The sequence below is a fragment of the Rhinichthys klamathensis genome, unplaced genomic scaffold (assembly GCF_029890125.1).
Source record: "Rhinichthys klamathensis goyatoka isolate OS25496 unplaced genomic scaffold, OSU_Roscu_1.1 h1tg000076l_1, whole genome shotgun sequence".
Lineage (NCBI taxonomy): Eukaryota > Metazoa > Chordata > Actinopteri > Cypriniformes > Leuciscidae > Rhinichthys > Rhinichthys klamathensis.
The window spans coordinates 3,542,857-3,564,990 of record NW_026606618.1 but is presented as its reverse complement, the minus strand read 5'-3'; the positions used below and the strand labels follow the sequence as shown (position 1 = coordinate 3,564,990).

Genomic DNA, 22,134 nt, shown 5'->3' with positions numbered 1-22,134 from the left:
AAAAATCGAATTTTCGATTATTCGTTCATTTAAATGACGTTTAATGAAAAAGACGTTATTTTTTAAGTTACATTTTTTTTCACGTTTTTGTCACCATTTCTGAACAAACTTACAATTAGGCAATATACACAACAAGCTTACAATATATGTTAAAGTTTTCTTTTAGTTGAAAACATTAAACAGTAGGCCTATGTGTAAACAAAAAATATAAAAAACAAAAGCATTAATAAAAGCATGCTTAAGCAGTGCGAACGGGAAAAAAAACGCCTAATAAAGCAGATTGCGCCAGATATCGTACAGAACGTACACAGACACACACACGTCAGCATATGATTATCGTGTTTATATTGTTTCACGTTTTTATTGAGAAAAACAATACACATGCAGGGGCACCGCCAGCAATTTATGCTCGAGGGAGAAAAGGCGCTTTGCTGACAGAACGCTTCAGACACACAGATAACGGTGTTCTAAGTTTCTAACAGCACTTTGCGTTTTCTGTTCTTAAACCTGTCTCCCTCAATGAAACCTAAAGGAAGTATATGTCTCAAAATCATTTTGCTATAAGATAAGTTATCATTTCGGATCACGCGGGGTCCAGCTGCGCTTACCTGCAGTCGTGAATGCAGTGATGGACAGCTGTCTTTCCTCATTCGACTGTTTGGATTTCATGTGATTTCTCATTGTGTTGATGATATTATAACTCAGATTAATTAATTAATTAGATCAAAAGTAATTCCATTTAGTAAGATCATTTTCAAGTAATTCCAAACTTCGCGAGGCAGACGACAACATTATGTGATCAAATACACACAACTTGTTAACACACTCCACAGCGCCACCGAGTGCATTTAATTATAACTGCGAGTTAGTGCTTGGGATTTATCATGGATTCACTGCATTTATGTAGCCTGGATGCCAGCCCGAACCCCGCCCACAACATTTTTTGGTCGGGAAGTTCGGTCTGGACTCGCTCCATTGAGGAGTAATTATGATCAGTCAAAAAATATTCGGGCCAATCAAATTGCCAGGGCGGGCTTTATACGATGATGGACAGATGATCAGCAGGGACGTAATCATCACGTTATCATAGAGCGCTTGGGTTGAACTGGTTTCCCTCAGAGATGACTGCCGCTGGAGAACTGAGATGTATAGATTCCGCTATCGCGTCTGTTGTAAAAGAAATCGACAGCGCATTCATTTTAATAGACGAACAGAGAACTGCAATCAAGGCATTTGTCGATCGGAAAGATGTGTTTGCCGTCCTTCCCACAGGATTCGACAAAAGTTTAATTTATCAGCTGGCTCCGATGGTCTCTAAGAAGATGGGACTCAATGAAAGCCCTGCGGTCGGTGTGGTTTCTCCTTTGGTCGCACTCATAGAGGACCAAGAAAAAGAAGCAACACTCGTTATTTTACTTCTTCCAGCGTGCGTGCATTTGAGTTCTGTAGTTGACAACTGTGCTATGCAAAGTAGTTGACTTACTGCGTTGCTCTCATTGGTTGTAGGCAGGGTCCGAAATTAACTTTTTGGCTCACCTGCCACAGGGACTGGTAGATGAAAAAATCCACCAGCCAAGCATATTTTTTACCGGCCAAAAACAGCCTTTTGTGTCACATTTACATTAATTTATATATAGGCTATATTTAAACATTTTGTCATATTTCTGGTCTATTATTTACACACATATTACACAATTTACACACATTAAAATTATATTTTTGTGGTGGTGCCTATATGAAAATAGTTCTGTACAAATTAAATGTATTAATTGTATATTTAATAAAATATATGCAATAATAATATATTATAATTATTTCAAAAAAATATTTAGTTTTACTCTGCCTATTTTTTTTTCTCCATTCACTCTGACTGATCCGATCAGTAACTGAAGGACTGGAAATATCAGTTGTTTTAACCATTCATTAAAATGAATCGGTTCAAAGGAGTCATTAGTTCGCGAATCGGACGTGTCATTATCGGATGTGTTCGCGTTGTGTGATTATCCCGGCAGCTAGGACATCCCACAAGATTTGTGTCAACACAGAAAACATTTAATCACTGGATAGGTTTTTTTCGTTAATTTAAAGTGTGGTTTATGTCAGCTGAATGTGCGGAACGCTTCAGAGAAGATAAGGTATTTTAGCACAATTCACACCCAGCGGTAAATCAGGAAAAAATATATCCGAATGCTCCACATGAAACTATGGTCTTCCGACCTTTTACTATCGTGTCGATTTATTTTGATTAATATGTGACAAGGAGAGAGAGCAAGACAGCGCTTAGGAGCTCGCTCTCTCTCTCTGCTCGTTCTTCAGTTGCGCCCTGTTTATGTCACACGCACTAACTGTCATCTACATTACTCACAGATCAATTAAGACTATGGCGGGACAAAAATTAGCTTTGGAGCAGGAGCATCGATAAGAGGACTCGTTAACGTTAACTCGTTACATTACGATTTTGGTATGTACATTCACCCGCCAGTGGGGCGGATAGCCTTTTGAGATTTACTCGCCAAACGGAAAATCTACCCGCATTTGGCGCTTGGCGGGTGTTAATTTCGGACCCTGGTTGTAGGTCTATCCAATTGAGTGCAGAGTTTTTTTTTCCTGGTTCGGTTAAGACACGCCTCATAATCAAAGCCCTATGGAGCAGTATCAGACTCACATTCTGACTAGAATATGAGTATGACGAAGTCAGGCTAGCATTTACGGCCAGCAAAGCAATGTAGTAAAATTCGAATAGTATTTTATTTTTCAAATAATAATTACAGATCGAAAATTCGAATATTCGTGCACATCCCTAGTTCACATTAGCAAAATTTTATTATCTATTGTCAATAGTGTAAAGATGTATGAAGCCTAGCTCACAAAGAAGTCACTTTCAAACCAAGCATGTTGGTAAATGCGACAAATCAGCTTTACCAAATCTGTGTGGGAAAAATCTTTCACCTACATCAAATTCCCAACCTCATGGATTCCTATTGAAATGACTGGATTTTGCCCATGATAATTGGCCGAGCAATGATAAATTTAACCAGATCTCAAGTCTAAAACCGTGTGCTTACCAGAAGGCAGTGAGGGTCTGGAAGTTGATGGTCTCCAGCACATGCTCTGGTGCATTAAGCTCCAGCAGGAGCATAATGAAGATTCGGTGGTATGGAAGCTGTTGGAACTCTGTCTGCCTCACATCGTGATCTTGGATCAACACACCCACCACAATGCCCAGAACCTGCACCAAGACAAGAATGCAGCATTAATCAAGACCTCCAAAAAAAATAAGTCAACATTGAGCCACAAACCGCTGTAAGCATTCCAACCTTGTTGAGCAGGTTGATTTTGGTGACCGTGTTGGTGGCCTCTCCGGAGTGTTTGACCAGAAGGGCGATGAGCCGAACAAAAGCATCCAGGTTATGGTAGCACTTGGCCCTGATGATGGCAGGGCTGGTGGTCGGGTGCTGCTGTTCGGCTTGAGCACGGTAACTGATCTCCACGCACATCTCTGTGCACAGCCGGAAGAAGCGAGTGATGAGGTCATCGGTCTTCAGGATGCCCTGCTGGTGCATCTGTGAAAGAACAATGCAGGTGTGACACAATGAAGTAATGCAGGCCAATTCTAGCCTTGAGAAAACTTTTGTATTTTGAGTGCTCTTTAACCTGGCTAACCTGGCCAACAAACGCAGAGAAGGCCTTAGTGCTGTCCCTTCCTGCAGCTGCTGAGTGGTACAGGTTGACCCATTCTCTCAGCAGGTACTCTGCCTTCTCTCTAAGACCTGGTGGGTCATCATACTCCGAGGCTTGAGAAATCCCAGAGTGCATCATGAAGTTTGGCCCACCATGGTGACGATCGATCATGGCCTCGTAGTTAGAGCGGACAACATCCATCAGCTGGGGCAAACTAGTGGTTACACAGAAGTTGTCCAGATTACTTAAATGTTCAGTAAAAAAAATAACATTCACTTCAACCAGTGGCATAAATGGTATCTTACCCTTCAGGAGCGTTGGCTCTGGAGTGGGCACTGGTCCTCATCAGTGTCTCAATGGTGTGGAAGAGATCTGCTTCAGTGATGTGGCTCCCGCTGCGTTCATCAACCAGAAGTAGCTTCACTAGCTGCATGGCGAACGCCACGGCCATGTAGTTCAGCCCGTTCTCCATGGACTGAAAACACAGAAGAGTAAGAATCCGCTCATTTACATCAGTTTCCTTTGAAGTCCGAGAGACACTATCCTCACCTGAGCCAGGTGCAAGTCGTACTGCTGCATGTTGACCAGGTGGTTTCTGATGAGGAGCTCTACGGCCTCAACGTTGTACTTGTATTCATCTCTGCACTCAATCAGGCATCTGCAGGGGGACATAGAAGAAAGGGTTAGGACCTTTAAGACCCATCTATGCCTGAGACAAACAAGTTTACGTCACAGTTGTGGTACTGGCCTGGTGATTTGTTTGTTGCACCACTGTGGACCGTAGGCACGACCGTCCTGTAGGGCTTTCAGCACCAGCAGGTGGCACTCCCTGTAGCTTAGCAACAGATCAGTATCAGCACCACTGGTGGCATCCAGCAGACCCTCCACAGCCTGAGAGCAAGCAAGCAAAAGAGAAGTTAGATTTAAGCTGAGACCGTACTGCAGGGGTGTCCAATCCTGCTCCTAGAGGACCAATGGTCCTGCAGAATTTAGCTTCAAAACATTTGCCTGGAAGTTTCTGGTGATCCTGAAGACCTTTCAGATATTTCAGGTGTTTAATTAGGACTGGAGCTAAACTCTGCAGATCAGTGGCCTTCCAGGAGCAGGATTGGATAACACTGCCATGTAGGCTTATTCCCCAAGTTTGTCCCCCAGAGATTATCTAACCTTTTGCAAAAGTCCCAGGGCAGCAATGCCATCACGGGAGTTCCTAGCCATGACAACTGCCTCCAGGAGGCTGCGTATGGCCTGGGTCTGTGGGTTCATGGCCAGCGCAGGTGGAATAGCATGCAGGTGCTGCTCAAGGTCTGAGATGCACTTATCGTAGATGTGAGCCACATCATCAGTGGGCCATGCCTGTTGCTGCAATGTAGAAAAAGAACCTGTGAGTTACTTACCCAATGTGACAACCATACAAAATCTCTTCAAGAATGACAGGGGCTGTACCTTCATTGGTTGAGCAAGGAAACCAGTGGGCTGAGACAGGTCGTTACTGGGTAGGAAGCCAGGAACGTTTCGGGCGAACTCCTCATAAACAGCCAGCTGTTTAGGATCCACTCCACCGACCTGGAGAGGAGCAGCAAGTTAGAATCTAACACTGTCAGAGAGAGAGTACATCAACTCAATGACCTTTGAGAAGTTTGCCAAGACATTTTTTCCAGGTTAAAAACGAGGCGGAAAAATTCTGATCATGTATTGTAATAAGATAAAACTTGTATTTTTCCTAGACCATCATATAGCCTACTGTGTTTCCCACAGTATTTTTTTGATAAATTTTATCAATACATTCAATTAGAATATTAAGACACTAGGCTGTTACCAATCAAATGAAAATAATTTACATTGAAAAATTACAACTGTATTAAATGAATATACAAATAAGGAATGTTGAAAAAAATGATACTTTGAAACTAAACCACCAGTAAGTGGCAGGCGACCGTCTTAATGAGCGAGTCATTCTATGAATGGTTAATTGAATCTTTGACTCAACCGATTCGTTCAAAACGCTGAATCATTCAGTAATGAAACACGGCTGAGTGTTCCTGTGAGATAGTTCCAAACAAAAATCACAGCAGAACCATTTTCGCTGCTGAAACAGAACACAGTCATTGGGTCTAAAATGTAAGTGACTTAATTTTAACTGTGTTTATTGAACTGTTATGAAATCAGTGTCTCGGTTTTAATCGAGATGGTATTCAGGAAAACAAGCACTCTGGTCGTGTGATGCTTCTTAACTGTATAATATTTTATAAACAACTGAGCGAGCCTCAACAGCGCAACTTTGTTACGGTCAGTAGTCCTAGATTCGGTAGGCCTATATTATTATCAACTATAGTCTATCAATCGCCACTTACATTAAATTAAAATCAGAATCATCCTTGCGTTTTCGGTGATTCCCTAGTTATTTTTTATTTTATTTTTTTATATTAAAATTGTTTTAATCAGGGCATTTGTCCGGTTGGGCAAGTAAAATTCTTTTTCACTTGTCCCTTCAAAAAAAAAAAAAAGTGTCCCGGACAACCGTTAATGTTGAGCCCTGAAATGTTTTCCTTGATTGGTTTTCCCTGAATAGAATTACATTGTTGAAAACGAAAGTAAGAGTTTGACCGTGATGAGAGTTCCGTGTCTTTATTAAACAACACATTATAATGATTTATCTGTCATCCACCCTCGATTAATTGGAATGTTGTGTTTTATTACTTGGCCTGCCCGAGCCACGGATTATGATCTGCGCAGCACTATCGGCAAACTATACGGTTTGAGAATGGACACAGGCCGGGAACCCGCAACAGAACAGTCACGCTGGAAAAAAGTGTATCTGAGCATGTGACTGTCTTTCCGAGTTTTGTTGAGAGCTGGAGGCGGCACGAAATTTGACGGATGCGGCCGCCTCGTAATTCTCTATGCAGGAAAAACCCTGGAAGAGCTCTCACCTTCAGTCTGATCTGCTCTGGCATACGCTCAGCCTGATAGGTGAGTACCATGGGGTCACAGTAGCGGCGGCCTTCTTGACGAGCGTGCTTCCTCAGCTCAAATTCCTGCAAGATAAAGAAATGAATCAGATTACACTAGACGTGACAAGCAACTGTTGCTCGCCTGGAGTAACAATAAGGACAGAGATGAGGGACTTACAGTTGCCAGTCTCTTGTCCATCTCAGGTCCAGCTTTCTCCACTGCTGTCTTTTGGATAAAGCAACACGCAAGCTCACAGTTGTCCTGTGCGATGCGAGCAGCCGCCTCTTCCATCATCTCTCTCTGCTGGGGTGTGGGAGCCTGAAATGTATGTTCATCCAGTCAAAATTCTTAAAGCGACTAGAAGTCTTAATTTTGAGCTAGGAAGGGTGTCAATTTTGAATGAGAGAAAGTTATTCCGTACCCTAAGAGCTGCTGCAAAGCTGTTCTTCAAGTTGGTGGCGATGCTCATGAGCAGCGGCTCTCTGCAGGTGATCATGGCCATGCCGGCGGTCAAGTTGCGCATCATGTGGTGGGCAGCCACGCGCATGTGAGACTCCTCGGAGTCTAGCGCAAAGTCCTTCCGGACTATCTGCTCGCAGGTGGTCATGGCGATCTTGATTGATCGGTCCACCACTGGGTGCACAAGCTCCTGTACGGCACGCTCAATTGCTGGTCTCACGCACTGCTTCAGCTGAGGGTGGGCCTGCAGCAGTGGGATCTATAAAAAAACAGTGAAGAAAGGGTAGTGTACAATTTAAAAGCATTCAAAAATAAAAAGTTGATAAATTGACTTAATATAGTGTGAGACTAACGTTAACATTGATGGTGATGTGTGGGGCAAGGCCAGCCAGGGCATACACATTGATGTCATGGTAGCTGAACTGTGGCGTGGGTGGCCCGGTGGCCGTACAGGTTGTGGTGGTGGCCGGAGTCGAGGGAGCAACTGTAAATGAAACTGAGTCTACTTATGGTTAAACAGGGAAATATAAAATGATATAAAAAACATGCAAATTTACATGTGCCTGTTTTAGTGTTATACCTGTAGTAACTATAGGCAGCATTTCTTCAGGAGGCTTGGTCTCTTTCTTTGGTGCAGAGAGCTGCTCCTCCAAATTCTTCAGCTTCTCTTTGTCTCTCAGCAGGTTTCCTGGCTTCAGCTCACTGATGTCCAGAGACAGATTCTTGCAGAGCACCTCGATCTCAAACTTGAGGTTAAGCTGTAACAAACGAATTGTGGGACTCAGTGAAAACTACACCACTAGACGCTTATGCACCATATCCTTAGCGTCAATGAGAAGTGACTGACCTTTAAGTCATGTTCTTGGTGGAGCTCAGCCAGTACATTCATGATACCCATGGTCCAAGGATTCTGCGGTCTGAAGATCTACAAAACACAGCACAAATTAAGATTATGTCCAGGTATTCGCAAAACTGGCCCACACAACACCTGACAGCAAGACTGGGAGAGAAATTTGCATGATTACCACACTCCGCAGACTTGATTCCAAGACTTTGGCCACAAAGGGAACAACATACAGTAACTCCTGCTGGCCTTTCACATAAGCCTCCAGCAAGAGAGACTTTAGCTCCAGATCCTATAGAACAGAGCAAAACAATAATGCAGTCACACTGCAGGTATAAACTAATTTGATTCATTTTTTAAACATCTGTAAATGTTTCAATCACAGGTGATTGATAATGAACTCACTGTGTATAGGATGGGTTTGTTTTTAGCAAGGGTGATCATTCCAAGCCAGTGACCCAAATTCTTCAGCAGGGATCGATCTGAGAAGTTAGCAGCTGCCTTATCAGAGGTAAGGAGGACCTGAGAAACAAAACAGGACAACTTGAAGTCACCGTAACATAGCTATACCTCAGTTGTATGTCCTTGAACTTGCTATTTTTAAAAAAAAGTGTTTACCTTGATGTTTCTGTAAGTCTCATTGAGAACCATCTTAACAAACTCCGGGTTTTTCAGTGTGTCCAGGAAGTTGGAATACAGGCTGTGGAAGTTGGGCTCAATGCTGACGCGCTTCATGACCAGGTATTGAGAGACCCAGGGCATGAATTCTTCTTTCACAGTCTCTTTCAGTTCCTCCACCTTCAAACAAACAGCAAGAGATGGTTTAGGGGTTAAAAGCACAAACGTCTTGATATAAAATGTAGCATGCCAATGAAATAAACAAACCTTTTGGGTCATGTTTGATTGGGACAAGTTGTTGAAGATGAACGCAATCTTCTCTTGAACGTTCTCTGGGGGCTCAACGATCCTTTCAGTCTGGTCTGTGGCCACCAACAAGGTGTCAATGTTTGTGGTGTTGATTGAAGGCTGGGGAAGAAATGAAAACATCAAATAACAGATGAGTGCATCTTAGTCACTGTTCCCGTAAATGTCATTTTATTATATTTACCATTGGTCTGTGTTCACTTACTGGCACGTCCTTCTTCGGTCCAACAGCTGTAGGTCTTGTGATGGTGGTGGTTTTGGCAGCAGTGGTGGTCGTTGTGGCTGTGGTCACTAAGGTGCTGGCTTGGACAGGTAGGGGGGCTTTAGGGGTCTGAGACTGAGCTTGAGCCTGGGCTAGAGCCAGGCTGCCTGGGGTGGTAATGGAGCCCTGCATCTTCACAGGAGGGTCTCTGGATTGCTGGCCATACTCTATATACTACACAGAAAATGGATAACATACAACAGGAGACTTATTCAGCTGGAAGTTTAACCGACTAGTGCAGAGTGAGAAAGTATGGAAAGATGCTGTAGGCATCTACCAAAATAAAACTGAAATAGGTTACCTCTTGTAAATGGTGCGGGAACTGCAGGAAATGGGCTATTGACGCCAAGTGCTGACAGTACTGGGGATAGTCCTTCAGTCTGAGGAAGAGTGGCTCAGATTAAAAACAAATTTACAACCGAGTATAGTAAGAAATTCTTCCAAATGAGATCTTAATTGTATGTTGGCTGGAAAAAACATGAAAAACTAGTGACAGTACCTATTTTTAAATCTATCTAGAGCAGCAATCCCAAAGTAATACATCTTTGATCCGAAAGGTTTGCGTAAGGCTTCCAGGACGTATCGTAAGGCCAAGCCCAGCGCCATGTATGTGACCAGGCCCTTCTCAATGATTCCCCCAAAGAGGCATGCGGTGATGTGCAGCTCTTTGTCTGGATACTGAGGGAAGAATCTGTACTCCTCAAACAGATTCCTCAGCATGCAGTTAAAAACTTCCCGTTCCCGCTTGATGTTCGAGTCCTTAAATCTCTGCAGCATTTCCAGCACCTACATTAAAAGAATAACTATGAATGTGAAAGCTGCACCTGGGAAATTAGAGTTAAGGTATTAGGAATGAGCAAAAGTGTCATTCCTCTCATTCAGTTCTAATTCAACCTCACCTCATCCACAGACATTGTGGGGTGTGGTGGATGGTTGTAGATGCGCTGGAAATAGCTGTTTGCCTCGTCGTCAATCTCCTTACTAAAGTGCTGGTTTGCCTCGGGCCACACCTGAGAAAGGTCAGCTACAACATAGAAAACCCAGTTACCGCACTTTATGCATTTAAAAATCACATGTTAAAAGATCTACTAAAGTTCCTGGCAAACAGCTTGTTTTCCTTCATAGGTCTAATGGAAGGAACTGGATGATATTTTCACACGGATACAAACTAGTTGCCAAAAACATCTTGCAGTAATGTAGACTGACCTGTATTTCCTCTTAGATTGTAATTATACTTTTTTGGCCCAGGGATGAAAATTACACAAGTTAAAGACACTTTGAAATGGATGTCAAAAGGACTTTGAGAAACTGAGGGCCAGTTATGAGAGGAAATACAGCTTGAGGCGCCTGGCACTCTTCTCAGCCACACCACCACTTACAGGCCTTCATCTTACTCTGCTGAAATGTGGGAGGGTTTAGCCCCGGTGTGCTCATCTTCCTGGTGCCGAAGGGGTCACTGCTGACGGCAGGCATGCCCAACCCTGAGCCAATCCCAGTCAAGCTTGAGCTCAGAGGACCTTGAGAAGTAGTTCAAGAAATTTGTTGAAATTCTAAATCATTTGTAATTGGTCCAAACTTGAGGCTGAACTACTGTTTATTTTCAGAGTTTTTAAATTCACAGTTGTCTTATGGTACCTTGGAGCTGCGAAGAGAGGGGGTTGATTCCTGGGAAAGCTGTGCTGGGGTTTGGGTTTGGTAGGTTTGAGAAGGCTTTGGCTGGGGACTGGGGGTTACTGAAGGCAGAGCCCTGCAGGTTGGGGAATCCTTGCATGCTCGGGGTATGAGAGGTGGACGAGACACCTAGACTCAAAGAGCCCATCGCAGAGAGAGGGTCCATCTGGAATACAACAGGACAGATTTAAGTACAACACCATCAAAATGCAGTTCAGGGAATCTTGACACTTATAGCAATCTTCAGTAAAGTAGGTCACAGTTACTTGAACAGGTGAGATAGCATCTAAGCTGCTAGTGCTGGGAGCTCGTCCCTTTGGCAGGACTCCTGGTGGCGGCTGCCGGGCCTTGTTCATCACATTGCTACAGTTGGCCACCATGGTCAAGATTGTCTCTGACAGCTCTTGAGACACACTCCTGCTCAAAAGAAGCCAGCAACAAAGCTAAGTGTTTAACTGCAACCCAACCATTTTCTTGAAATGCTTAGAAACATGTAAAGGCTCTATACGGACCCTGCACAAGACTGCAGACATGCAAGCATTGTAGCCAGTGTTTCAGGAGGAAGTTGAGCACTCTTCGGCTGGTCTTTCTCTGGGGTCAAACCACCCATGATAGAGGGACATCGTCTCTTCAGGAACGTGACGCACGCCTGGATGAACGGCTCCTAATGGACAAAGACAGAACACGTCAGCCTTTAGTGACTTCAAATACATTGCCGGTCAAAAGTTTTGGGGTCAGTAAGATTTTTAGTTTTTGAAAAGAAATCATTTGTTTAGACTAGAGGTCGACCGATAGTGGATTTTACCGATACCGATATTTAGGTTAGACCGTACATGCGAAGAACCAATTATTCAACCGATATTTTTAAAAATGGATACTGGATTAAAAACAAACATAACACTCCAAGTAAAACAGTGCTGAACTGAAATGTGCTAAATGAAATAAATATACAAATATGAATATATTAAAATGAGAAGTTCTACAGAACAAATACATAAACATATTTGACCTGTAATATTTTAATGTTTAAATTATATTTCTTTAGCTATAACCTAGAAAAATATGTAAATTTTATAGGTAACACTTTGCAAGTCCCATTTGGTAACAAGGATGTATAAGCTAGCTTTCATGAACTATATGCATTATGCAATATACGTTTTTACTGCATGTATTAATAGTTGAGAAATACAATTTTACCCTGATCATTCATGTTAGTTCATAGTACATTAAGGTAATAAGATAAAATGTAATTAAAACTCCATTTAAAATGTATTACTAAATGTTGAAATTAACAGACTAACAATGAATACTTCTAAAACATTAACCTTAGTTAATGCTAAAAATGGAATCTTATTGTAAAGCGTTACCATAAATCCAAAGAGTCATGCTTAAAGATGGCCATATTTAAATATCGGCAAAGGCCAGAGCATTAAAATTACATAAATGTAGACCTATATTACATGTATAGTCTCACTTTATTTGCTTCTATTTTAGAACACTTGATTATCTAAATCAAAATAACAATGTATTGTAGTGATAAAAAAAGAACTTAAATCGAATGCGTTTGTGATTTGTTTATGTCGGCTGCATGAACATATCAATGTTGAGAAAGAAATCACGTTACTAGCTTTAAATATGCAACTTCGCCAGCTAATGAATGCATAAAAGTGACCAGCTGGATATAAACTAATGGAAATAGATGGTAACCATTGCGACAAAACATTTGGGTCGGGTTTGCGTGTGCTTTAGTCATTGCTTTAATCGCTTGAGGTAGCCACTACTAATTAGGGGTGTGCCAAAAAATCGATTCACAGAAGAATCTAGATTCTCATTTGCAACGATTCAGAATCGATCTGAAATGTCCAAGAATCGATTTAATAAATAAATAAAATCAGCTGGCTGTTCGCCTCCATTTTTGTAACTATAGCCTATACGGGACGTCCGGACGTCATGCACGCAGTCGGTTTTTGAACGTGAGCGGCAAATCAGAGGAAGCAAATATGGATGCTTCTATGAAGCTTCTGATGCTTCTAAATATGATGCTTCTACATTCATCTGCCGTGGCCGGCCGCCACACCTAAAATAATCCCGCCACGGCTGCAGCTTCTCAGTGAGGTCCGATATTAATGTGTATACTATTGTGTTATTGTTAAGCTAAAGGCATAAAAAACATTGTAAAGCACCATAAAGTGTTGGCACTATATTCCAAGACTTCTAAAGTCATTCAATAGCATAATGTGAGGTAAAAATGAATATTTAAGTCGTTAGTTAAAGTTAATAGAAACTCATCTCTCCTCAGTCATTCTCCATTCAGCATTCACACAGCGCGTCGCGTTATAGCGTTTTCTAAATCATAATCCTTTCACCCGGGTGTCTGTTAGATTACAGCACTGGAGAGCGCTATGAATTGGTCTTCATGCGCACTGTTACTGAAATTTAAAACTGTTAAAAGAAAATGCTCAATAAACTGTTGCATATATATAATACATTAAGCATAGATAGACAGATATAATCTCTTCGTTTTGTGCTTTGAACTTTTCAAACCGGAGCGCTGCGCGCTGTGACTTCGCGTTGCTTCAAGTGCATCATTCTGCGCACGGGATCATTATGGATAAAATCGAATCGTTTTAAAACGAAAATCTTTTTGAATCGAAAATCGATTTTGAATCGAATCGTGGCCTCAAGAATCGGAATCGAATTGAATCGTGAAATGGTAAAAGATTCCCACCCCTACTACTAATGTTAGTCCTCTCAGCCTCGACGGCAACCATACTGCTGTTCTTTCTCTGCTAATGGAGCATTTAGTCCACAAATTACTTTATAATGATATGGCAATATGTACTTTAGTGTTCTGTATTCATACCGTTTCGCTTGCGGTGTTTTAAATGCGCATCTGAAGTGTCAGCGCTCTCCGTGGAGCGTTTTCTCTCTGTGCTGCGAGCAGCCTCGCGTGTTAACGTAAACAACTCAGCCAGTGATAGTTTGTTATTTGGCCTCTAGAGGCCGCTCTAGCTCTGTTTAATGCCAGCAGTCTCTTCTCAGTGCTCTCCTACAGCAAACTCTTCTCAGCCGCTCCAACAACGGACGCAACCCGGAAAAACTATCGGTGTGGATTTTTGCCGATAACGATACACCGATGAATCGGTCAACCTCTAGTTTAGACATTTTTTTCCCAGTAAGGATGTATTAAATTGATTAAAAGTGATAGTAAAGACATTCATAATGTTACAACAGAATTTATTACTAAATTTCTATTATAAAAATTAAGCAGCATGACTGTTTTAAACATATTTCTTTAAAACAAAACCAGCATATCAGAATGATTTCTAAAAGAACATGACACTAAAGAAAGACTGAAGTAATAGCTGCTGAAAATTCTGCTTTGCCATCACAGGAATAAATTACATTTTAAATAATAAATTAAATATATTAAAATAGCAGTTATTTTAAATGGCAAAAAACTCAATTACTGCTTTTACTGTATTTTTGATCAAATAAATGCAGCCATGGTTAGCATAAATAAATAAATCCAGTAACACATTAGTTTAGGGTCCAAGTCTCGCTACTTATTAGCATGCATATTACTAGGATATTGGCTGTTTATAAGTAATTATAAAGCCCATATTAATGCCTTATTCTGCATGACCATATTCTACCTCCCTACCCAATACCTAAACTTAACATCTACCTTACTAACTATTAATAAGCAGCAGTAATTAGGAGTTTATTGAGGCAAAAATCATAGTTAATAGTAAGAATTGGACAAACTAAAGTTTGACCATAAATACTTATCGACCCTAACCTTTTGAACAGTAGTGTAAATTTGAATGTTTACTTACCCCATGCTCTCGTATTTTGTCAGTGAGCCATTTGTCAAGTTTGAGGTATTCACGGCGAGAGGCAAGTGCAGCAAGGTCAATTACAAAGGCAAATGGAGTACCATTCAGCAGCATCGATAGAGACTGCAATGTACAGAAACATAAGAATTTAAAAAAATGTTTCAGAACCGGTTTTGCATAAGAACTGTTTCTCAGTCCCCAAACCTATTATCTACGCCATGCAGGAGATTGGTACCTTCAAGTCCTGAGCCACATCCAGGATACGAGATAGCTTGGCCTGGTCATATTGCTCTCCTCTCATGTACCACTCGGCCATAGAGTGCATGATCAGCTGGCGGATTGAGGGGGACTGGCCCTGGAAACATAACCCAGGCACATTAATACACAGTGACACAGTAATGAAACCGTGTCGTTCAAATAGATGTCAAATCCACCCACCTGTCCATGCCAGGCATAGTGCAAGATGATGGCGGAGTTGGGGTGGTTGCCCAGGAAGATGGGCATGAGGGTGGAGATGAGCTCATGACGCAGTGTGTGCCAGGAGGTGCTGATCTGTAGCAGCGCCAGCACCAGCATGTCTGGGCAGTGCTTGATGGGAAAGCTAAAGAGCTGCTTCACCTGCTCATAATGCCCAACTTCAGATAGGCGCAAGAGGCTCTCCACAAGGTCCAAGCTCTTCCTGTTGACCAAAGGGAAAAGAGAAGATATTAAACATACAGATGGACCAAACAGTCACTTTTTGGAAAGACTAGATTGTTTAAATGGCTCAGCACTAACCATGTAGCTATCTCTCTGTTGTCATCCTCAGGTGGGGCCTTCAGGATGTCAATAGCAACCGTATGACAGGGGTAGTCAGCAAAGCAGAACACTTCAGGACTCATCAGGGAGTGCTGAATGAACGATAACTGGAGAACAGAACAGCAGGGATTCAATATGCTACTTCATTTCCATTGCAAAGTTCTGGACGACTAATTTAATATGATTTGGGATCAATTAAAAACTTTACCTGTCCTTCTGCATGCTTCCATGGTCTGTAGATGAGATCCACTGGGAACACCTCCATTCCCAGTCCCCTCTGGACCCCATATACCACTATCTGAAGCCCCTTACTGTCCTGGATCAGAAAGCCTGGGTGATCAAGCTCATAGGTCACCTCTTTGAAATTCAGATTGGGGTTCTGAGGAGAACAAGCAGAGTCAAATACAGCTAAAAATATGGGGAAATTTAGCTGCATAACTAACATTAGACCTGGTAAAGCATTTAAAATGAGAGATCCATGATTAATTAAAACCACAATATGGCTTAGTGCGATTATACAATCGCAAAAAGACTGATTTAATTAAAGGGGTCATATAATGGTACATGCACTGGCAGTGTCTGTACACAATCATCATATAATGATAAAAATCCATCCAGTGGTTTTGATTTAATCTCCTTATATGTTTTCCCCTGCCTCAAATCGAGCCGTTCGAGCCTGTGACGTCACAAGCTCGCACGCCCCTCCCACGATTGTTGATTCATAGTCTGCGCGGCGCGGTCATTGTTGATATGCTGGAGCACTGTCTATGAGCAGAATGGCGTCTAAGCGATTGTGGTGTTCTGTTCTTGGGTGTAATAACGAACACAGCAGTTATTTTAATGTTCTTAAATCCGAACCGCTGAAGACGCAGTGGCTGAGTTTGTTTTCGAAGGGAATATTCCCCACAAACAACGTCAATGCTCTCATGTTTGCACGAATCATTTCACACACCAGACTGCTTTATAAACGAGGCTCAGTATTAGAGCCCGACCGATATGGATTTTTGGGGGCCGATGCCGATACCGATATTAGGGAGTAAAAAAAGCCCGATACCGATATATCGGCCGATATTATTTATGTGTATATTATAATACAGTAGCAATATTATTTATGTGTATTATAGTACAGTATACCAGTCAAAAGTTTGGACACTTTCCTATTGGTGTGTACAAACTTTTGATGGGTACTTTACACAGTAGCTATAAACAGAAAAAATATATTTTATAAACACGTTTTGCAATGATCACTCAAATGTGGTAATCAAACACTTGTGTGACACAGATATGTAATGGAGGCAGGGGTAATGATAGAATGAGAATTATACAGCTGAGCTGTAACCAAACTAGTTAGCATTGCATGTTATATTATATTATATTCTAAATACTGTTGCATAATCTTCACTAACGACTTTGTCTTTTAATTTAGTCATAACTTGTATCAATAAATATATAAAAATTGTCACTGACAAAACCTTATTATCTTCTATTTTTACTCTTAATTACTCTAATCTCTACCAGTGGAGGAAGAACTCTTTTCTCCTCTTTTCTCCTCTTTTTAGATCTAAAAAAGATATTTTTACTAAAGTAAAATTAATAATATCATATGAAAACGTTTTTAAATATGTACAGTACTTTTATACTATTTTAAATAATTAGTAAGCAAAATGTACTAAACGTGAAACTAGGCTACTCTTAATGCAAAATGGCCCTATATAAAGTGTTATAATTATATAAATTTTTGGAATATTGCTTGATGTTGTAACGTAGCGTTATCAGGCAGAATGAGCTTTAACACTGTGTCTACACCGGACGCGGCCGTTACTGCTCGCGTCGCAACAGCTGTTTACCCGAGACAAAGCAGAATCAGTTTACTGTCGGAGATCGCTCGCGCCACGCATTTTAATCAATGTTTCATCAACCAATTGCCTTAATAAATAAGAAATAGGCCTAAATATAGCAGACAATATAATCAGGACTTCTCAGCTGCGCGCTTGCAATAGTCACAAAGCTCACATACGTGACAGAGGCTTGTAGCAGAGAAATCAATTCTGTGAATTACACTGCGCAAAGTACAAGTAGGCTACTACCCACCGGATGAAGAAGGGTTGGCTCTCAGTCTCCACAGGCTACATAAAATATTCATTTTATTATTTTTCGTGTTCGCATTTATGAGGAAAAAACAATGTTACAGACGCGACAGTTCAGCACTACGGACGTGAGCGCTCTGAAAGCGGCACTAAAATATGCTTTGAAACTTTCACATAGACATCAAACAGAAAGCACAAAACCTTTCGTTTCAAAGTGAATTTCGTTTTGTATTAATTGTATCTTAATTTTAATCAATGTTTCATCAACCATTTGCCTGGATTTAATTTATAAGCAGTAAATTTAGCAGACGATAGATAATCTCGACACGGAGGCGCCTGCGGGTGAACTGGAGCTCGTCTCATGAACCGAAACTCAGCGTATAGACCTGAGAATTGAAATATATCTATATTGAAATGTCTACTTTTAAACAGAACAATTCAAAACGAAAGACAGACAGACTCATGTAATCGTATGAAATGTGCATTTCTCTCTGGCACGCGTTCACTGAAGATTGCGAGTCAGCATCGTCAACTTCATCTTTGGCTGACTGACTGAAAACACTTGTTTATTAATAAACAATTAAAATGTCTCCTTGCTATATTTGTTGTATTCATAATCATTACTTTTGCCAGTTCTTGTGACAGCTTTTAGGTGCTTTATTGGCAGCGCCACCCTTACATGAATCACCGCACCCGCATTTTTTAAAATATTCATTTATCGGCCATTATAAATGCCGATACCGATAGTTAGGAAAATGCCTAAAATCGGCCGATAATATCGGCCCGCCGATATATCGGCCCGCCGATATATCGGTCGGGCTCTAGTCAGTATAAAGCTGGATTTGCTAAGAAGCTGCTCATGAAAAAAGGATCGATACCAGCTATTCGTGTTCCTGCTGAATCTCCAGAAGAACGGAAGTGAGTGTAACGTTTTATTAAACTTTATATTAATATATTAATCTTTGCAAATCGCTAGCTGCACGCTTCACGATGAATGCGTCTAAGGTTTACACTCAGGGTACATTACGGCATGTTTTCTATGTATGACGTTCTCAATATAATTCATAATCCCACGTTTATACTGAACAACGCGTTATGGTTATTGTGTTATTGAGTTACAAACGTGTACGCACAGAACAGAGAGGCGGAGTCAGCAAAGCTCATTATCATTTAAAGTCATATGCACTGAAACGGCGTGCTGAAAACAGAGCTGTTTTTGACCAGGTAAAATAAGTGTTTTCTTACAATACTAATGAGAATTTTTAATTAAAATATATTACAAACTTTTAATTTAGACCCTAAAGAATCATATTAGCTTGTACAAAAATGGCATTATATGACCCCTTTAAATGTATGCACTGCAATATATATTGCATATATGCACTCTGCTCTGATTTTTTTGTCACTTATAACATGCATTTAGGACAAGAACAAGAACCCGAGAATGTGCAGCTGCAGTCTTATCTAAAATAATGAGAACCTTACCACTTCTTTGACCACATCAATCAGAACTTCAACATTCCAGGTGTGGGCCTGAGACCCATCACTCTTGTCCTTCCCATCACTCCAGATCCCTCCGCCCACTGGATTGGAAATGGACTACAGATACACAAACCAGTTATTTAAACCTGCTCACACTCCCTAATCTCTGTTTAATCAAGCTTTGTTACAATAGAATTCCAGCAGAACCAAAAACACACCCAGACAGAGAACGTACCTGTAGGCCAATGCCGTCTGACAGCCCGGAGTGAGTGAGGGCCATCATGCCCAGCACTCTGGCCACCTGACTGGCTGTCACCTCTCGCACCCCATACTGCAGGATTATGTTCCTGCACTCTTCAAGACTGTGGAAACATCAATCAATAAATACATGGGAATCCCTTTAAATGTCAAGAGTTAAATTAAAAATTCGATCAATTTACATTTTCCCCAATGGAGCGCAAAACTTTTTCTAAACACTAACCACATTTATGGCAAAAGCACATGACAAAATCCTTCAAAAAAAAGCACAGGGTTGGAACAACATGGGAATGAGCAGATGACGAATTAAATTTTTAGGTGTTTGTTAATACCTTGCACAAAAGCCATAGCCAACTTCTTGCATGAAGTCAGCAAGGGAACTCTCCATCATGGTCTTGTTTAAGTCTCCAGAGTCTGGCAGGATCCTGTCCATGAGAATGTCCCGTTTGTCAGGGTACAGCAGTGGTGCGAGCACCACAGGACAGCGCTCCTGCGGGAAATCTGGGACACAAACAAAAACACAGGACTAAATGACTCTAGAGCACAGCATGAGAACTGATTTCAATCCGGAGAACTAGCAAAATATAACATGTAAGCAGCCATCTTGTAGTAGACTTTTCCACTAACCTCTGCACAGTGTTTTGAGGAACGCGTCAATCTGCTCTTGTCCGACTCCGCTCGTGCCCTTCTGCCCGAACAGAAGATGGGAGAGGAGCAGATGCAGAACCTCTATGGCAATGTCCTGGAAGCCACCTTCCTGATTCCCTCCGAGGTCCGCGTCCACGTACGAACGGAGAAGGTCAGGAAGCTTCTGCTTCACAAACTGAGCAGCTGTGGAAGAAAGCAACCAGGGTTTGTTGCGCCGAAAACTTTCGCATCTAATGCCCCAGAAGCGAAACTGAAACAAATAATTCAGGAAGTGAACACTTACCAAACCCTCGAAGGTCTGCGTTGCTGGAGTTCAGCAGAGCAAGGCCAAAAATCACCTGGTGAAAGAGACAGATTTAGTTCTCACATTAATTTGATGAAAACTACTATTTTTGACTTTTTGAAATATATTGGAAAGCTTTTTGCCCACCTCTTGAACCTTGCTTAGCTTGAGAACTTTACTCAGCTGAGTAAATAAATGAGGTGACGGTTTCAAACTCTACAAAAAAAACAGACAGGCAACCAATGAACAAAATGTATTATAAACAAGCACTTAATCAAGACTGGCATTGAATATAAAAGGTTAAATTTGAAAGGTAGATGAACAAACCTTTTGATAGTGCAGGGGATTGTCAATGGCGTAGCAAAGCGTTGAAATAAAATTTGGTTTCGTAATAAGAGAGACACACTCCTGGATCAGAAATTGTGTCTGAAGCAAATAAGAGATGGGAAATAACACATTAAACAAAATTAAAACTAATATGCTTTTATTTTTGATAAACAGTCTCCATTTTCAAAGCAGAAGCTACATGTATTACCTGGTGAAAATCTTTGCCACTGCTTTTACCATCGCCACTGAAATCCACATGGGAAAAGAGACAGCGTAATAAATGCCGGTCTGCCTCAGGGCCGTGACGATTCACAATCTAAGAAAGTGATGCATCAAATTGTGAGTACCTTTAGTTCACTGATGGAACTAACAATGTTCACTTAATATTCCAGGTTAAAAACTACGGCCATGTTCAGACTGCAAGCAAAAATAAACAATTTTGCATCACTCTTGACACGACACACAACAATAACATCAAAACTGGTGACGACAACGCCAGTATTCATATGATATTTAAATGGTAAGTCCAAAGATTTTGCCATTTTCCTGTGCGACGGAGGAGCTCTGCACTGCAACTCGATGGGGCGCTTATTTGGAGAGCGAGATGATCCAAATATTTTCCTGCATTCTTTTTGAAAGCCTCCTCACATACGCGGGTACGCCTACATCTTTACCAAAGCAACCCTTGCAGATAGGTTGGTTTTGTTTTGACAAATCTTATTGCATCACTTGTAATTAATAGTGTGGATAATCTGCCTGTAGATCTGATTTGAGGAAAAAATCCAATTTGCCTGCAGTCTGAACATAGCATAAGTGTATTTATGACACCAAAACACTAACGCACTCACATGTTGTATTTCTTGCTGGCTGGCTCTGTAGTTTTTCTTAGTTAAATTGTCCACCAGGTAGCTGATTTGAGACAAAGCCAGCGAGAGCGAGTCAAGATTCATTGCTGGTTGGGGCGGAAGCAGGCGGCCGAGCCCGGCGCAAAATCACCATTATTCCCCTTTAGTCACTTCAGTGATAGGTTACTTCTGTCAGTCCCCCCCCCCCCAAAAAGTGTGAAAAGTGTCTGGTTTCCAACAAGCAGTCTCTGGGTGGATGCTGATTCCAAGTAATGTCCTTCAGTGCACTTCTTAGTGTAACATCTGGACAAACATAATGAGATACAAAAAGCAATTAGAAAGAGCAAATTAAAATGCGCGCACAGTAGATCTTCAGTTGCCGTATAAAACATTCAAAAATATGTCCATACCATAACACATTAAAGAAACAGTTCACCCAAAAACAAATGGTCATTTACTTGTTCCAAACCTGTATGACTGTATGAACGCAAAAGATGATATTTTGAGAAATGTCTTGTTTTTGGTCCATATATTATGAAAGTCAACATTCATCGAAATATCTTATTTTGGGACCGGACTTAATTATTTCTGTGGAACTCAAATGACATAATACACATACAATGCATTACACGGTCTAATGCAGCGGTCGGCGATCAGTCCGCTAGCACAGGAAAAAATCTAACACTTTAATAGTATTTAGCACCTTAAATAAAACAGGCTGAGAGACTTTTGAGGAATGATTACCTCAAAATGTACATGCGTATGCAAGTT

The 22,134-nt window shown here is 41.2% G+C and overlaps 1 protein-coding gene across 10 annotated transcripts in view; it reads right to left on the bottom strand.

The window, feature by feature from the left end:
• Window positions 1-22,134, bottom strand: part of cnot1 (CCR4-NOT transcription complex, subunit 1) — a 31,292-nt gene that overhangs the window by 6,057 nt on the left and 3,101 nt on the right. For 2 of the 10 annotated variants that reach the window (XM_056250947.1, XM_056250953.1), the window contains exons 2-41: window positions 21,367-21,666; window positions 20,727-20,834; window positions 20,519-20,617; window positions 20,339-20,407; window positions 20,192-20,246; window positions 19,888-20,091; window positions 19,593-19,761; window positions 19,238-19,364; window positions 19,006-19,119; window positions 15,642-15,812; window positions 15,413-15,540; window positions 15,074-15,314; window positions 14,871-14,990; window positions 14,636-14,758; window positions 11,309-11,460; window positions 11,063-11,213; window positions 10,761-10,962; window positions 10,505-10,642; window positions 10,025-10,149; window positions 9,625-9,911; window positions 9,427-9,505; window positions 9,048-9,299; window positions 8,825-8,965; window positions 8,558-8,737; window positions 8,345-8,461; window positions 8,121-8,231; window positions 7,943-8,020; window positions 7,676-7,853; window positions 7,449-7,597; window positions 7,058-7,354; window positions 6,814-6,954; window positions 6,615-6,719; window positions 5,128-5,247; window positions 4,849-5,043; window positions 4,430-4,572; window positions 4,231-4,339; window positions 3,987-4,156; window positions 3,664-3,895; window positions 3,318-3,563; window positions 3,066-3,229 (exon numbers count right to left, since the gene is read on the bottom strand). In XM_056250947.1, the coding sequence (XP_056106922.1) occupies window positions 3,066-3,229; window positions 3,318-3,563; window positions 3,664-3,895; window positions 3,987-4,156; window positions 4,231-4,339; window positions 4,430-4,572; window positions 4,849-5,043; window positions 5,128-5,247; window positions 6,615-6,719; window positions 6,814-6,954; window positions 7,058-7,354; window positions 7,449-7,597; window positions 7,676-7,853; window positions 7,943-8,020; window positions 8,121-8,231; window positions 8,345-8,461; window positions 8,558-8,737; window positions 8,825-8,965; window positions 9,048-9,299; window positions 9,427-9,505; window positions 9,625-9,911; window positions 10,025-10,149; window positions 10,505-10,642; window positions 10,761-10,962; window positions 11,063-11,213; window positions 11,309-11,460; window positions 14,636-14,758; window positions 14,871-14,990; window positions 15,074-15,314; window positions 15,413-15,540; window positions 15,642-15,812; window positions 19,006-19,119; window positions 19,238-19,364; window positions 19,593-19,761; window positions 19,888-20,091; window positions 20,192-20,246; window positions 20,339-20,407; window positions 20,519-20,617; window positions 20,727-20,834; window positions 21,367-21,468 (6,092 nt within the window). In that variant the 5' untranslated portion in view covers window positions 21,469-21,666. The remainder of the gene's footprint in view (window positions 1-3,065; window positions 3,230-3,317; window positions 3,564-3,663; window positions 3,896-3,986; window positions 4,157-4,230; window positions 4,340-4,429; window positions 4,573-4,848; window positions 5,044-5,127; window positions 5,248-6,614; window positions 6,720-6,813; window positions 6,955-7,057; window positions 7,355-7,448; window positions 7,598-7,675; window positions 7,854-7,942; window positions 8,021-8,120; window positions 8,232-8,344; window positions 8,462-8,557; window positions 8,738-8,824; window positions 8,966-9,047; window positions 9,300-9,426; window positions 9,506-9,624; window positions 9,912-10,024; window positions 10,150-10,504; window positions 10,643-10,760; window positions 10,963-11,062; window positions 11,214-11,308; window positions 11,461-14,635; window positions 14,759-14,870; window positions 14,991-15,073; window positions 15,315-15,412; window positions 15,541-15,641; window positions 15,813-19,005; window positions 19,120-19,237; window positions 19,365-19,592; window positions 19,762-19,887; window positions 20,092-20,191; window positions 20,247-20,338; window positions 20,408-20,518; window positions 20,618-20,726; window positions 20,835-21,366; window positions 21,667-22,134) is intronic. The other 8 variants (XM_056250952.1, XM_056250955.1, XM_056250951.1 and 5 more) reach the window with 6 other exon arrangements.